General features: G+C 44.1%; 3 protein-coding genes across 3 annotated transcripts; all 3 read right to left on the bottom strand.

Annotated features, from left to right (window-relative positions):
• Positions 1–101: 101 nt before the first annotated feature.
• On the bottom strand, positions 102–1,113 carry VC83_03896 (uncharacterized protein; the record flags this gene model as incomplete). Its single annotated transcript, XM_024467534.1, has 1 exon — positions 102–1,113. The coding sequence occupies exon 1, from the start codon at positions 1,077–1,079 to the stop codon at positions 102–104; it is 978 nt and encodes a 325-aa protein (XP_024324970.1). The 5' UTR covers positions 1,080–1,113.
• On the bottom strand, positions 1,090–2,144 carry VC83_03897 (uncharacterized protein). The gene is made up of 3 exons (XM_024467535.1): positions 2,022–2,144; positions 1,475–1,779; positions 1,090–1,384 (listed from the first exon to the last, which is right to left on the bottom strand). The coding sequence occupies exons 1-3, from the start codon at positions 2,032–2,034 to the stop codon at positions 1,250–1,252; spliced, it is 453 nt and encodes a 150-aa protein (XP_024325016.1). The 5' UTR covers positions 2,035–2,144; the 3' UTR covers positions 1,090–1,249.
• Positions 2,145–11,879: 9,735 nt separating this feature from the next.
• Positions 11,880–12,437, bottom strand: VC83_03898 (uncharacterized protein; the record flags this gene model as incomplete). The annotated part of the gene is made up of 3 exons (XM_024467536.1): positions 11,880–11,887; positions 11,929–12,255; positions 12,314–12,437. The coding sequence occupies 3 exons, from the start codon at positions 12,435–12,437 to the stop codon at positions 11,880–11,882; spliced, it is 459 nt and encodes a 152-aa protein (XP_024325031.1).
• Positions 12,438–16,681: the final 4,244 nt, after the last annotated feature.

Below are 16,681 nucleotides of genomic sequence, written 5' to 3' on the forward strand. Positions count from 1 at the left end.
TCAAAGTCGTCAAGCGCACGCCCAGTATCTCGACTACGGATTTAGTAGGCCGAATGCTGTTGTGCACGCGCACGCATTTCATTAAATCCCTCACCAACCTCCTAGAGGGCAAAGAGGGCTCCGGAAGCGAAGCAGAGAGAGAAGCAGAGGGGAAAGCAATGACAGCGCGCATGCGCCTCTACGCCACCGACGCCACGGGCCTCAACCCCGGCGCAGACGTCTGGTTCTGGACCGCCTCCGCCAGCGCGCGCGAAGACAATACCGCCGAAGAAAAAGGAACATTCAGCTCTCTCTGCGCGGGCCTCAAGCCGCAGCCCGGGCAGCGCGTCGTCTACGTCGACGGGGGCTTTGATCTCTTCTCCTCGGGCCACATTGAGTTCCTGCGCTGTGTTATTGAGGCCGAGGAAGCGCGCGGGCGCGAGGAGGGCTGGTATAACGAGGAAGCTACGTTTGAGCGGACGGGGAGGGGGGGGGATTATGGACCGGCGTTTGTGGTGGCGGGGGTGCATGATGACGAGACGATTAATCGGTGGAAGGGGGTTAATTACCCGATCATGAATATCTATGAGCGCGGGCTGTGCGTGCTGCAATGCAGGTACGTATCGGCAGTCGTGTTCGGGGCACCCTTCACGCCCACGGCGGCGTACTTGTCGTCGATGCCGTGGGGCACGCCGGACGCGGTGTACCACGGCCCAACGAGCTTTATGCCGTTGACGTATGATCCGTACGCGGCAGCGAAGGGGATGGGGGTGTATAAGGAGATTGGGGAGCATGTGTTTCAGCATGTGAATGCGGGGGAGATTGTGGGGAGGATTATGAGGAGTAGGGAGAGGTATGAGGCGAGGCAGAGGGCGAAGGGGGAGAAGGCTGTGGGGGAGAAGGCGCAGAGGGAGAGGGAGGTGTTGGAGGGGGAGCAGAGGAAGAGGGAGGAGGAGAGGGCGTAGGGACTGGTGGTCTTGGATTGGGGGGGTTGGATAAGGTAAATAGATTGATGGGTTGGAGGTTAACATGGTTAAATAAAATGGGGTGCGGCGTTTCAACACGTGCGAAAGATACCCTTGGATTATAGAATTTAACATGGATTGGAATTACCACTTTCACTAATTGCCAACACGTTTCACCATCAAAAAGTAGTTTTAAAAACTGTTTTATAATCCCGAGTTTAAACCTCATTGTTATAATACACCACCCCACTAGTCATCTACAAAAAACCCCCATCCTCTCCTTTCACATTAAAACAACGAACCCTCTAATCGAAGGGGTTCGTGCGGGTGCCCCACCAGGTAAGGAACAGCGAGAGACCAACGGTCTCGAAGACGCGGGCGACGGCGCCGACGGCGACGGTGTCGAGCGGCCTCTTCTCAGTGAAGATCTGCGCGATGAACTGTTTTACCATTAGCTTTCATCCCCCATCATTCCTAGGACCCCTCTTTCTCTCGGAAGAAAGGGAAGAGAGAAGAAGAATAAAACTCACCGAAGGCGCCGAACTAGCAAAGAAAATCAAACTCCCCAAATACGCCGCCCCCTTATAGCTCAGCGTCCCCGTAGCATTGATGAGCGCGCCAACACCGTACGTCTGCAGCGCCGAGCCCACGACCGAGGTTCCCCATGCGGCGGCGGCCGAGGCGGCCTCCTTGGACTTGATGAACTCCTCTTTGGAGTTTGCGGCTTGGGCGCGGTGGTAGGTGTCGCCGAAGACGGGGCCGAGGATGGCGAGAGAGGCGGCGTGGTTGAAGACTGTGCCGAGGGCGATGGCGGAGGGTTTGACGGGGGGGAGATCTGGGGGGGTGGTTGTTAGTGAGGTTGGGGATGGGGGTTAGGGTGGTTGAGAGGTGATTGAGGTGATTTAGGTGATTGAGAGGTGATTGAGAGGTGATTGGGAGGTGGTTGGGAGGTGATTTGAGGTGTTTTGAGACGGGGATTGGAGTGGTGATGGTGTCACGTCATTGTTGACAGTGTTTGGGCATTGTTGTGCTGATGATAACTGTGCTTGTGAAAATGAGAGCGGTGATTCAACATACAGTGAAGAGACATGTTGATATCGAACTTTCAGGATCTACTTTAAAAGATTCCACAGGTGTATTGATTGATGAAGTAGGAAGAAACCCCAGGAGTGGGCGGGCGACCAACCTTTTAAAGGCCCAGTGTGTGTGTGCTCGGGGGGGGGAGGAGGAGGGAGCGCCTTGAAGAGGCGATGACGATATTGGGGATGGGTGGAATATGGACAAAGCTTGATTGGGTGTGGAGCTTAGGTGGTGGAGGTTACTTGGGTACTTGGGGGTTGGGGGTTGGGGGGTACCTTTCTTGCTCGTGAGAGGGTGTTGGCCGTCGTTGCGCTGGCGGTGAATGGGCGGCCAGAACGCCGTCGCCGTCGTCGTCGCGAGGTTTATACATACTGCCTTTGTATAATCCGGCATCTCAACTTCACGACTTTTATATACTCCATATCCCCATTAACACCCATCCCAAACCCCATCCTCCATCTAAATTCCCGCATCCGCTAAAACACCGCTCGCTGCTTTTGTCTCTGCCCCCCCCGCCAACAACAACAACAACCATGATGTGCTCCCAAAACCACTACGTCATAGTCCCATTCCTATTGGCAGCGCCTAACTTAACCCCGTCCTGGCCTTAGCCACCTTGTTCCAGCCACTTCCGTCGCTTTTTAACTTTGAACCTGTTTGAGTTTGCCTAGAATGGATGAGTGGGGAGGGGAGGGGGGTGTTGCAAACAGGGGCCGGGGTGGGGGGGATGGACCGAGGATGAGCTTGAGGTAGGTGAAAGGGTTTTAGACCACAGTAACTTAAGGAGAGGGGAGGGTTGTAAGAAGAGATCCGCGTCGTTGGACTCCGAGAGGTTGTAGATGTGTAAACCAGTGTCGCATTTTACAACCTCACGACCATCACAACTAACACGACTAATACTCCTACTATGATCAAATTCCTAACTTTCCTTAGGATATAGATAAGATGGGATTTTTAATTAGAACTATAGAGAGCACTTGAATTATTATGGATTCTACACTCTATACGCGCCATTAAGCACATTAAAGCTAGCAAGAATGGATTTCTATAGTTGAGTGCATTTGCATAGATGGCATAATGTAAGGCTAGTATGTGATGGCCATCATGTAGGCGTCTACCCCACACTTCGGGGTGACAAGACGGGCGATTTCCTTGATTGAAAACCTTAATAGTATAAGAACCTATACCCCAAACCTCAACCCCTATTCAATTACTTACCGGAATTTGTGAACTACCCGCCCTGGAGTTTGACTACCCCGTTATATGTAAAGACCGTATAAGCCACCGGTAATATCGGCGCCGATGACGACATTGAACAAGTAAGGCTGCTGCGCAAACAGTAAGGATCAACTCTAGCTCTTCAGTATCCGACATTAGGTTATATTACTATAACCTCCTTTATTTTTACACAATAAAGTAGCTACATCGCAAAGATATTTTATAACGAAAGTGGTGGTCGAATAGGGGTAATTTGCAGTGGTGGCAGTCGCAAAATGGTACATATAGGTACTTCTATTTGCGTATCTTTTTGTATGGCAATAGACGTACCGCGATGTATCCTTTTCCGGCCACTATCACCTCCCCCCACCTGCCCAGTTCCAAAGCACTTACTGAAGTAGAAAAATTTATCAAAGGCCAGTATTTTACAGAGGGAACAAAGGGCTCTAGTCACATAGGGGATTACAAAGGGAACGCCGTAGGGGGTATGACCGGAAGGGGAGAATTATCTAATGACCGATCATAATCCAACTTTTCTACACTGATCAATACAGTCAATATCACCAAACTTTTGATATTGCCTAATTAGGAGGTATGGTAAGTACTAAACAAGGATTCTATTGCTCTAATACTAATATAATCTAGTAGTACTCTAGTACTGCTTGGCATCACCAGATTAGGCAGTGTCAAGCCGATGACTGTCGAACACTGTTGAATTGCTCTATTAGATACCTGTACTAGGGAGGTGCAGAGTCAATTCTAGGCACGGACTACCAAGAATATCCTCTTCGGGGGCTTTCTCAAGTGCGTCAGGATCAGACGAGAGACAACTTACAACCTAGACTTCAGGCTGCTATGTAATGGTGGGTTGTCATACTGACATTCGTTGCACTCAGTTTGCTATCAAACTCAAGAGCAAACTTAGAAATCTCCTCCTCAAACCTGTAAGGATGCCTCCTTACCTAGATACTCGAAGAACCTGCCTCAGAGCTGTTACGGTCACTACAAGCATGAAATCCGACTCAGTGTGGTTTCGAACCATGTAATGGTGGGTGCATCAGATGTGAGAATCTAGCCACCCAAGGAAGGGATGAATTTACTACGACAACACACTGTCTTAGGAAACAGAGCCAAAGGGTTGTAGCTTAGACTATTCCACAACGCAGCAATCAGGTGTGTGATGTAGTGAAGTGGTTCAGACAAGTTGCAACAAATGTTGAGTCTGGGAACTCAGGGGTAAGTCAGAGGTTAACACCTCACTGACTTTTCAGAAACAAGGAGTAACAAGATCAATGCTTGGAAGCTTGGAAAGACATAGAAGTATGTGATAGTCGATTTACTGTATTGTCTGCTTGCCCTTTCTTAAGGAAAGGGCAATCCTATTTATGCTAAAGGAGTGTAGTTCTCTCATTTTCCAAGACTTTCCATGAATTACCAGGCTTGGTAACTGTAGTCGACGTAACAGAATTCCATAGAACCATCTCTTAGGTTCGTAGCCTATAGGAAGTAAAAGGAGGTCCAAGGTCAGAGTACCCCTATAGACAAATTATGTCATAGACAAATTATGTCATAACTTAATCAATCTTGTGGGTAACTAAAGAGCGATGACATGTAATGAATCATAGAGGTTCGTAGGAGCTTTTAGAGCTATCGTTTATGCTCCTAGGCCTCTAGTTGGTAGAGATATGTCATGTAGTATGAGTGATGTCATGTAATGAATCATAGAGGGTTGTAGAGATATGCTATGTGGTAATATCGGCCCAGTAACTAAGGAGCGATGACGTGTAATGAATCATAGATGGTTGTAGCAATCGTTGAGTAGTATTGCTCTTGTTGTTGGTGTGATAAGCCAAAATATGTATAGTGACTTGTAGGTTTGAGGAGGAGATTTCCAAGTTTGCTCTTGAGTTTGATAGCAAACTGAGTGCAACCAATGTCAGTATGACAAACCAGCAGAGGAGCACATAGCGAGTTACACTATAGTGGGGGACGGTAAGGGTGTAGGGTTCAGGGCCAATGCAGACCTGTTGCGGTGGAAGGTTCAGGGCTAGGGTTGGGATAACCGAGTCGGGCCCGTTTCGGGTACTTAAGGAAACAGACTCAACGGGGTTCCCCCTTCATCTTTTTTGCATCCTTCGTAATAGACCTATAGGATAGCATCCGTTTAGCCAAGACAACACACTGTCTTAGGAAACAGAGCCAAAGGGTTGTAGCTTAGACTATTCCACAACGCAGCAATCAGGTGTATGATGTGGTGAAGTGGTTTAGACAAGTTGCAACAAATGTTGAGTCTGAGAACTCAGGGGTAAGTCAGAGGTTAGCACCTCACTGACTTTTCAAAAACAGAGAATAGCAAGATCAATGCTTGGAAGCTTGGAAAAGACGTAGAAGTATGTGCTAGTCGATTTACTGTATTGCCTGCTTGCCCTTTCTTAAGGAAAGGGCAATCCTATTTATGCCAAAGGAGTGTAGTTCTCTCATTTTCCATGACTTTCCATGACTAACCAGGCTTGGTAAATGTATTAGAAATCAAGTGCGACCCACAACTAGCTTGCTAATCATGTAGCGAATGTAAGAGAATCCCATAGAACCATCTCTTGGGTTCCTAGCCTATAGGAAGTGAAAAGGAGGTCCAAGGTCAGAGTACCTATAGACAAATTATGTCATAACTTAACCAATCTTGTGGATAACTAAGGAGCGATGACGTGTAATGAATCATAGAGGGTTGTAGAAGCTTCTAGAGCTATCATTCATCTTCCTAGGCCTCTAGTTGGTAGAGATATGCCATGTGGTAGTATTGGCCCACCCCCTTAAGGAGGAGATTTTCTTAATAACTTGTTCAATGAGTGTCCAAATGATATGCCGTGATGTATGTAGCATAAACAGATGTAGTCGAAGAGTTTGCAGCAATCGTTGAGTAGTATTGCTTCTGTTGTTGATGTGATAAGCCAAGATATGTATGTTGACTTGTAGTTTTGAGGAGGAGATTTCTAAGTTTGCTCTTGAGTTTGATAGCAAACTGAGTGCAACGAATGTCAGTATGACAAGAGTCAACTCTGTACTTGAACAATATCTAAGAATTTATACAAACTATGCTCAAGACAACTGGGCAGATCTTCTCCATGTTGCAGAATTTGCTTACAACAACACAATCTCTAATACCACAAAAGAGAAGCCTTTCTATGCAAACTATGGTTATCACCCTAGGTTTGAAGTGGCACAACTTAATTGTCCTGAAAATCTTAAAAACCCTTCTGCTACTGAAAGAATCATCTACCTTAAGGGCCTCCAGGACTATCTCAAGGTCCAAATACAGCGTGCACAAGACGAGCAGGCTCAGGCTTTTAACAGGGGGGTGGTTGCACCACAATTCAAAGTTGGTGATCAAGTCTTTTTGTCTAGAAGACATATCACAACTACTAGACCTTCAGACAAACTTGATACTAAAAGACTTGGACCTTTTAAGATTACAAGGACTATTGGCAAGAATGCTTTCGAGCTTGCATTGCCACCTACTTGGACTATCCATAATGTCTTCCATGCATCTCTCTTGTCTAAGGCACAAGAAAGTTCCTTAAGACCACTTCAGTCTCCTCCACCTCCTGTTCTGATTTTGGATCAACCAGAATATGGAGTAGAGTCTATCCTTGACAAAAAGACACTTAGAGGTCAGGACTACTTCCTCGTTAAGTGGAAAGGCTATCCTACAAGTGACAAGACTTGGGAGCCTAAGAGAAATCTAAAAAATGCATCCAAGCTGATTCTAGAATTTCTTTCTAAGAAAACCACCTGGCTAAAGGGCAAGCAGACAGCCAACAAACATCCTTAAGAGGGGGATTATGTGATACTAACATTCATTGCACCCAGTTTGCTATCAAACTCAAGAGCAAACTTAGAAATCTCCTCCTCAAACCTACAAGTCACCATACATATCTTGGCTTATCACACCAACAACAAGAGCAATACTACTCAACGATTGCTGCAAACTCTTCTACTACATCTGTTTATGCTACATACATTACGGCATATCATTTGGACACTCATTGAACAAGTTATTAAGAAAATCTCCTCATTAAGGGGGTGGGCTAATACTACCACATGGCATATCTCTACCAACTAGAGGCCTAGGAAGATGAATGATAGCTCTAGAAGCTTCTACAACCCTCTATGATTCATTACACGTCATAGCTCCTTAGTTACCCACAAGATTGGTTAAGTTATGACATAATTTGTCTATAGGCAGTGAAGTAAATAGTGTGGCCGTAAATAAGACGATATCATATTCAATATCATATTGCCTGCACGGTATTTTTATACTGTAAACCGTGTAATACAGTACAAGGTTGTTTAAATATCATATAATATAATATTATACAGTGCAAATACAGTGTAATACGAGTAATACGAGGTCTCTCGCCACATATATCAGGTATTACGAAGATCCCAATTTACACTTGTAAAGCATGTCAGTTCCTAAATTTTCATCTAGTTTATTAACAACTCTTATTCTAATAAAATAATGACTTCTCAACGATCAGGTATTATCACTTCCTTCATGGCTACATCATCCCTAGCCCCGGATTCGTCAGTTGTTAGCTACAACGTGTCATACTGACATTTGTTGCACTCAGTTTGCTATCAAACTCAAGAGCAAACTTAGAAATCTCCTCCTCAAACCTACAAGTCACCATACATATCTTGGCTTATCACACCAACAACAGAAGCAATACTACTCAACGATTGCTGCAAACTCTTCTACTACATCTGTTTATGCTACATACATCACGGCATATCATTTGGACACTCATTGAACAAGTTATTAAGAAAATCTCCTCCTTAAGGGGGTGGGTCAATACTACCACATGGCATATCTCTACCAACTAGAGGCCTAGGAACATGAACGATAGCTCTAGAAGCTTCTACAACCCTCTATGATTCATTACACGTCATCGCTCCTTAGTTACCCACAAGATTGGTTAAGTTATGACATAATTTGTCTATAGGTACTCTGACCTTGGACCTCCTTTTCACTTCCTATAGGCTAGGAACACAAGAGATGGTTCTATGGGATTCTCTTACGTTCACTACATGATTAGCAAGCTAGTTGTGGGTCGCACTTGATTTCTAATACATTTACCAAGCCTGGTTAGTCATGGAAAGTCATGGAAAATGAGAGAACTACACTCCTTTGGCATAAATAGGATTGCCCTTTCCTTAAGAAAGGGCAAGCAGGCAATACAGTAAATCGACTAGCACATACTTCTACGTCTTTTCCAAGCTTCCAAGCATTGATCTTGTTATTCTCTATTTTTGAAAAGTCAGTGAGGTGCTAACCTCTGACTTACCCCTGAGTTCTCAGACTCAACATTTGTTGCAACTTGTCTAAACCACTTCACCACATCATACACCTGATTGCTGCGTTGTGGAATAGTCTAAGCTACAACCCTTTGGCTCTGTTTCCTAAGACAGTGTGTTGTCTTAGTAAATTCATCCCTTCCTTGGGTGGCTAGATTCTCATATCTGGTGCACCCACCATTACACAACGGAGATTCTGACGTCGGACAGACATTTATTTCGCCATCGTTAACCACACAATTTAAGAAGAAGAAGCGTACGTCGAAGATATGGGATCATACACCTTTCGGAAGGAATCAGATCGTCTGTAATACTGAAGGTCAGATTATGTGGCGTTGCAAGTACTGTAAAGGGAAGCCTGTTGAATATCGAAAATGGAGGCATGACACACATCTACAAGCACCTTAAATCTCACACTACTCTTGATATTTTAATGCCTAACGAAGAACGGGCTGCTAAAACAAGAAACCACCTTGAGGAAGCCTTCTCACGGATGTCTCAGAATGCAAATCCCCTCAAATGCTGTTGACACGACAACGAACTGACAGATCTTGATGCTGATAAGTTTGAGCAACTATATGTAGAGTGGATTGCAAACTGTGGGGTTGCACTTCATATGGTAACAAGAGAAACCTTCTGAGTGTAAGTTCTCTATTATACTTAATATTTGTAATTTATATACTAATCTTATTCTCTTTAGCTTGCTCAAATTCCTCAATCCTGGAGTCCTCTCGATTTTACCTACATCACATCAAACGATTCGCGAGTGGGTGATGTGAACGTTCGAGACACAAAAGTGACGTATACGACAAGTTCTCCAATCAGCTATCTCAAGAATACACTTCACCGTCGATATATGGTCCTCTCCAAATAAGCTTGGTATCCTTGGTATTGTTGCACACTTCATTGATAGCAATGGCGACCTGGTTTCATATTGTATTGCTTTAAGAGAGGTACATGGCAAGCATTCAGGAGAGAATAAGGCCCATATCGTGATGAATGTCATCGAGGACTACGGAATTGTCACCCAAATTGGATACTTTGTTTCAGACAATGCAGACTCGAATGATACGTTAATGAATACTCTACAAAGATGTATGCATCTACCACTTTATTAAGAGAACAATACTAATAATTAATAGCGTTAAACGAGAGGCATAATATCATATACGATGCAAAACATCACTGCCTTCATTGTAACGGTCATACTATCAATCTAGAAGCGCATGCGTTTATGTTCCCAAAAAATGCACCTAACGAAGTGTAACGCTGACTTCTAAACGATAGAAGACACAGAGGTTCTCTTGCGTAAAGGTTGACTTATCAGAGGAGGCAGGGGATCAGACACAAAGGCTTCAAGTAACACGTTACTAGTATATAACAAATACTGTATTGAGTTGAGCACGAAGCTCCTATCTAAGGAAATACTATCTACTTATATAGTGGCGTCGTGCCTAGTGGACTCTTGGGAACTCACTCGAGTCCTCGGAGTCCTGGACTCTTAGGACTCTTCTCATCATCCTGCGAGTCCGTCACGTGCCTAGTGGACTCCTGGGAACTCACTCGAGTCCTCGGAGTCCTGGACTCTTAGGACTCTTCTCATCATCCTGCGAGTCCGTCACGTGATACTTTCGGAACTACTATTCCCCGCTGCCCCTCCAGGTACCAGGGCCGGTCTCATGCGACCTCCCTCCTTCCTGTCCTGTAGTTGGCCAGCCTTCTTGTTCCGTCGTAACATGAAGCCCCTACGAAAAACAAGGTTAAAAAGGATAGTACGAGCGAATATATCAAACCTTCTGATGCTGACATATTAAATTGGAGGAAGACTGGCCCTCTTGGCAAGCTTCACAACATCGTTGTCTTTATCCGATGTAGTCCACAACGCATACAGAGGTTTAAAGAGATCAGTAAGAAGAAGGGACTTCTTTGCGACAATGATACAAGATGGAACTCAAAGTACTATATGAGTGAGAGAGCTATTGAGCTTGCAGATCAAATTGATTACTATTGCTCAAAGAAGAAGGGCCTTAAGCTTGATTCACGTATGTTACACATCCTATTAAGAGGACAACTCTAACAGTTTATAGTTTCAGAGCAAGACTGGGCTGAGCTGAAAAAACTTTGCAACTTCCTCAAATCATTCGCTGATGCAACTAAGGCTACAGAAGGTCACGCACATACAATCGATTGAATGCTACCAATAATGGACTTCCTTCTTAGTAAATTTGAGGCTGCATGAATCGAATATGCAGATGACGCTTTTATGGCGCCTTGTGTTGATGCTGGATGGGTGAAACTCGACACATATTACACTCTTACAGAGCGTTCATCTGCTTATGTTGCAGCTATTGTCCTTAGTCCTCATCGAAAGTGGCACTATTTTGATACCTCCTGGGAGGAGCATCCTGAGTGGATTGAGAGTAATAAGATTACTGTAGAAGGTCTCTGGAAGTCTCATTACGCACCAGTCGCTAAGTCAGTTGAGTCGTCGGCCCAGTCCTTAGTTGAAAAGCCACCAATGAAGAACTTGTTCCTTGCATGGGAAGACGAACAAGAGGATCTCGTGCTTCCTACTCTATTTGATGAGTATCAGAACTATATATCAGCCCCAAGAATTAAGGTCAAGGATGTACAAAAGTGGTGGCTTGAGGATACACAACAAACACTCTATCCAAACCTTTCGAAAATGGCGCTCGATCTTTTGTCAATTCCTGCGATGTCTGCTGAGCCAGAACGCCTCATCTCGCTTCTGAGCTAGGGTGTCGGCATCGTCATAAGAAACCCACTGATCGGTGTCCCAATTGATCCCTGTGCGACTACTTTTCCGTTGTCACGGGGTTGGTTTGGGTTGGTTTGCCTGATACTGCGGAGGAGGGGGTTGGGGTTGGCTCTTCACAAAGCCGAAAGTTTACAGTGTTGCTGAAAGACAATCCGAGAACTTACATTTGACACCCGCCTTCTTGTCATATACAGGTGTAAGATCCTTCTCCTCGATAATGTCTAGAATCTCCTACAATCATCGGAAAGTCAGTACCATACTCTAAGTAATATCTTGGAATGGAATGGAAAAAAGCTATAAATGGTATCAGGTGATATGACAGGCTCTAGAGTAGCAAAGCGGACGTCAACAAATCCCTTTTCAACCTACCCGTAGATTTAGAATTCCTGAGGCACCCGAACAAGGTCCAGCTTTTGCACCACCAGAGAACTGGCACACGCCATTAGGTTTATTGCAGGAAGAGTCCGAGAGTGTGAAAGAACGGCCATAAACTGAAGTATCCCTCAGTAATCTAGTTATGCTGACTTTCAAAAGAATACGAGTGTCTCTTACAGCCTTGGCCCAGGATGACCTTCTCAGGCTTGACCCCTGCTCGCCAGAGGAGCTCCATCCCCAGGTCGATTTCGGTAATGTTAGTATGCGTCGCCAGATAGGGACCAATGAATTTCGATGCCGCATCCCATACTCCGTGAAGATCGTAGGACATGATATTGAACCAATCGACATATGGTTGGTGGCCGGCTAGGTCGAAGTGCTGAAGGTACCAGTAGGATGCTGGGAGTGTAATGGAGTAGCCATATTTACTCCCGAAGGCTGCTTTGATGTCTTTAAATAAGAGGACATGGTTGGCTGAGTCTTCAGGGTGGCCGCCACGGTCGTCTGCTTTTTGTCAGCAGCCTTGACTAAGAGGCTGTGAGATGAGATAGGGTGAACGCACCAGCACTGGGGTATTCCCAGTCCATATCCATTCCATCAAAGCCGTAGGTCATCATGAACTTAATCAGGCTATCAATAAAAGTTTTCCCATTGGCGGAGCTGCTAGCCATATCACTAAAAGCCATCTGATATGGATCAGCTAGATGCAGTGTTGCCCGAGTAGTACTCGCCGTGAGTAGTACTCGGTGAGTCCCCGAGTACTACTGTACTCGGGTGATATTTTTGAGTGCTCGGGACTCGCCGAGTACTACTCTGAATACTCCGAATACTGCCAAGCCCTTGGCAATGAGGGGTAACTGGGCGTAGAATAGAATAGATAATTGAAGCTTTCTTCCACTTGAGCGTTCCGTATTACCTCCTGACTGTGAAAATGAGTGGCTCTTCTCTGTCGCCAGTGCCGGCTGAGTATTAGTCTCTGATGCTTTAGAGCTGCCGCCCCTTATTCCGATGCCGCATATTCCTCTAAGAGTTCAATTACCAGATTCTACATCAATCCTCTTTCGAAAGGGCTATTCTACCGTACTTTATTAGATACAATACCTGCTAGAATCCAATACCAATGCCTTCAAACTGATTGTAGCTATATGCCCAGCCAGGTACTAAAGAGCCAGACGACGAGTAATCTTTGGAAGCATCTTAAGAAGATGCTGCAGAATACGAGAAGCTATCCTCCTCAATTATTAGAAGCTCGTTAACGCCGTCTGCTTCTGCTTCTGCTTCTGCTTTTTTCCACCCCCGCCAAGCACCCAGTAACGCACCAAGCTCGTTGAAATATAGAGAGCTTGTACTCTCTTTTGTGGTATCAAATAAGCTACCGCTACGCCTTGTGGAAAGCTACTCATTCGGGCAATTAGTTCATCATCTAAACCCTACGGTTTTGACAGTTAGTAGAACTACGATCGGACAGGATCTATATCGTCTATTCTGCTATCATAAAGCACGGCTTCAAGTAGAATTACAACAACATATTATAAGCGGTGGACGACTTGCAATAACGACAGATACTTGGTCCGCTCGAAACTATTCTGAGTACGCAGCAGTTACAGTACACTGGATAAATGATAATTGGCAAATGAGAAATACTATACTTGACGTTATACACCTTCAGGAGCCAATCCACTCTGGCGAATACCTTGCCGAACAGATGATACATGTAATGGACGATTATAGTATTACGCCTGCGATCTTTACAGTTACAAGAGATAATGCATCTACAAATACAACTATGCTATTAGAATATGAGAAACTGGCATTGGCGCAACCTATTACCCTGAAACAACCATGGGCTTTTACAGCGAAAGCAGGAGACGTATGCTGTATTGGGCATATTATCAACATTGCTGTTCAAGCTACTTTAGCTTCCTTAAAGGCAATGCCTGACGAAAGGGTAGAGGCATACCGGCTTGAGGTTGGGGCTGCGCGAATACCAACTACTATTGAAAACGAAATCGTGACTATTCTTGCCAAGTCCGGCGTCATATATATGTATTTCAGAACTGCCGTGGATGGAAAGATGCCTTGAAGAATCAGTGTAAAGCTGCAGGTATTAAAGTCCATCAGTTGACACTTGATATGCCAGTCCGCTGGAGCTCAACTTATCAAATGATCGATATGGCTTTAAAGCTTCAGGTTCCGATTACAGCTTTATGCGCATCACAGCAACTTGATATTAGTATGAGGGATATCGCTTTAACAGCAATAGATTGGGCTACGTTACATGACTTATTAAAGCTATTCTATCTTTATCTGCCCAACTGAGAAGCTACAGGGCTCTTCTTATCCAACTCTTAACTATGCTGTTCCGCAGTATATGAGAATGATCAAGAAGCTTAAAGATATGAGAAGTGAGCTACCAGAATAAAGCCCAATTGCTAATGCTACTTTGATTGCAAACAAAAGACTGAATCAAACCCTTGAACAATACCTACGGAGTTATGTCAACCACCAACAAGACAATTGGGTTCAGATCTTACCCATCGCACAGTTCGCATATAACAGCGCAATGACTGAAGCAACAAAATTCTCACCGTTCTTTGCCAATTACAGCTATTAGCCAGAGGCATATAGACAACTACGACCAGATGAATCAAGAGCAGAACAAGCTATGATTGCTGTGGAACAACTCAAATCATTCCATGAACAACTTGCGGCAGACATCCAATTCTTAAATGAACGATCTGCTGTGTATGCAAACAAGAAGCATAGTATGGAACCTGCCTTCAAGGAGGGGGATAAAGTATATCTACTCCGGAAACACATCAAAATGAAATGACCAAGTACAAAGTTGGACTTTAAGAAATTGGGACCATTCAAAACATTAAACAAAGTCAGCTTAGTTAATTACAGACTGCAGCTACTGAAGAAGTCTAGACTACACCTGGTATTTCATGTCTCACTACTAGAACTAGCAAGAGGAAACACCCCGATTACGACTGACACAGAACTCCAACTAGAAAATGAGATCACTGAATACGAAGTTGAAGCGATCCTAGACAGAAGGTTAATAGGACGCACGGAAGAGTTTTTGATAAAATGGAAAGATTATAGAGCGGCTGAATATATCAGCAAGTGATACCCACCACCCTAGAAATGCAAGCTAGGCACATATAACGCAAAGAGCCATCCATGGCACTAGTGTACTCTACCACTCCATGGCACGTTATGGAGCTGAAAGAGTATAGTAAGTTGCTGGATCTCACTCATCAAGAACCTATTTACATAGTTAATTAGTTATTATAAATGAAAAGGGGCAAAGAAGAGGAGTGCTTACCGTAGTAGTTGCCGTGCTTAGACATCGTCTAAGCTCTCAAATGAGATGTGCTAGCATTGCTAAATATGACAGCGATGATGATACTAATGACGGCGAGCTTATATTTGGTGCTCTTCTTCTTCGTCCTCTACTATACTTACAAGGATGACAAGAAGACCCAACAATGATATCATCCTCATTCTCTCTCTAGCTTCAGCCTCGGCTTGGCTCTAGCTTCCTAGCATTATAATTATCACTTTTATAGGCAGAATTACAGGCGGATCACCATATGTAAAATTTATCCCTACGACATTGCTCGACATTCGTCGACTTCCTAGCACTAGTGTTCCAAGTAGTCTACTAGACTGCCGTCTGTCCACCTATAATTCCATCTGTATTACGACTAGTCTGTATTGCTTGGCAGTCCGTCTAGGCTTTCCTCAATTATAGAGTCAGTCTGTAGGACTAAGTGAGATTACAGCCATAATTCAGTCTGTATTGCTCAATCAGGTAATAGCAAGGCTGATCTTAATGAGAAATTTGCAATACTACGTAATACTACAAAACCAGTTCTCTACAACTATGAATGCCCTTAATTCTATGATATCAATTAACTTAATATGGCATTGCAAGTGGATTCTAAACTGGCAGAGTCTAATGTGAGGATCTATTGACTTAGACTTTGAATTATCTAGTCAGAAGGCCAAGGGACAGACATCGTTAGTCTAGAACCATTGTCCCTTTCCTCCTGACGCTATTTACCTCAATAGTAAGGGTAAGTTGGTCTGGTAATGTAAATATTCTAAGGCTGTCCTTACTAAAAAGGGAGGTACGGCTCATATGTTCAACCACCTTCGAGATAAGCATGAAATCAACCTAAAGACATCACACAAGGCTAGAACTAAGAGATATCAACAAGGCATTAAGGACTCCTTCTAGAATGTTAAGAATCAAAACCTAGACTATAAGTGGAGCCGGCTTGACAATACAATTGATACTAAAACTTTAGATCTAGACGTGCTTGAGGATTTGTACATTAAATGGATCACAGCCTGTGGGGTGTCATTTAATATAGTAGGCCGCCTAGAGTTTCGTGTGTAACTTATCACTTTATTATTCACCTAGTTGCTTCTATTAGTAACTGACAAAAGCTATAAGTTTTACGTGCTATCTCAACTGTGAGGTCGATGCCTGGCTTCCTACAACAAGTGATACTATCTAGATGTGGATCAAACCATAAGTCAGACTGTTGCACATTATATTTCAAAAGAAGGACAGCTAAAACATAACGTCCTTGCTTTACGAGAGTTAGAGGGCGATCACTCTGGGGAAAATCAGTCTCAAGTAGTTATTGATGTCATTTCAGACTTTCAAATAGCTACGAATCTTGGCTTTTTTGTTGGTGATAATGATAGCTGGAATGATACTTTATGTTAGGCTCTTTCACAATGTATGTTCTCTTCCTATTTAATGAAACAAATACTAAAAAATAATATAAGTCTAGAGGAAGAATACATAATTAAATGGAACCTAGTTACCTAGCGTCTTCGTTGCAACGGCCACATCATCAATCTCTCTGCCTAATCGTTCCTATTTCCAGATCTTACTTAAGAAGACAAT

This window comes from Pseudogymnoascus destructans, assembly GCF_001641265.1.
Source record: "Pseudogymnoascus destructans isolate 20631-21 unplaced genomic scaffold scaffold_8, whole genome shotgun sequence".
In the NCBI taxonomy this organism is placed as follows: domain Eukaryota; kingdom Fungi; phylum Ascomycota; class Leotiomycetes; order Thelebolales; family Thelebolaceae; genus Pseudogymnoascus; species Pseudogymnoascus destructans.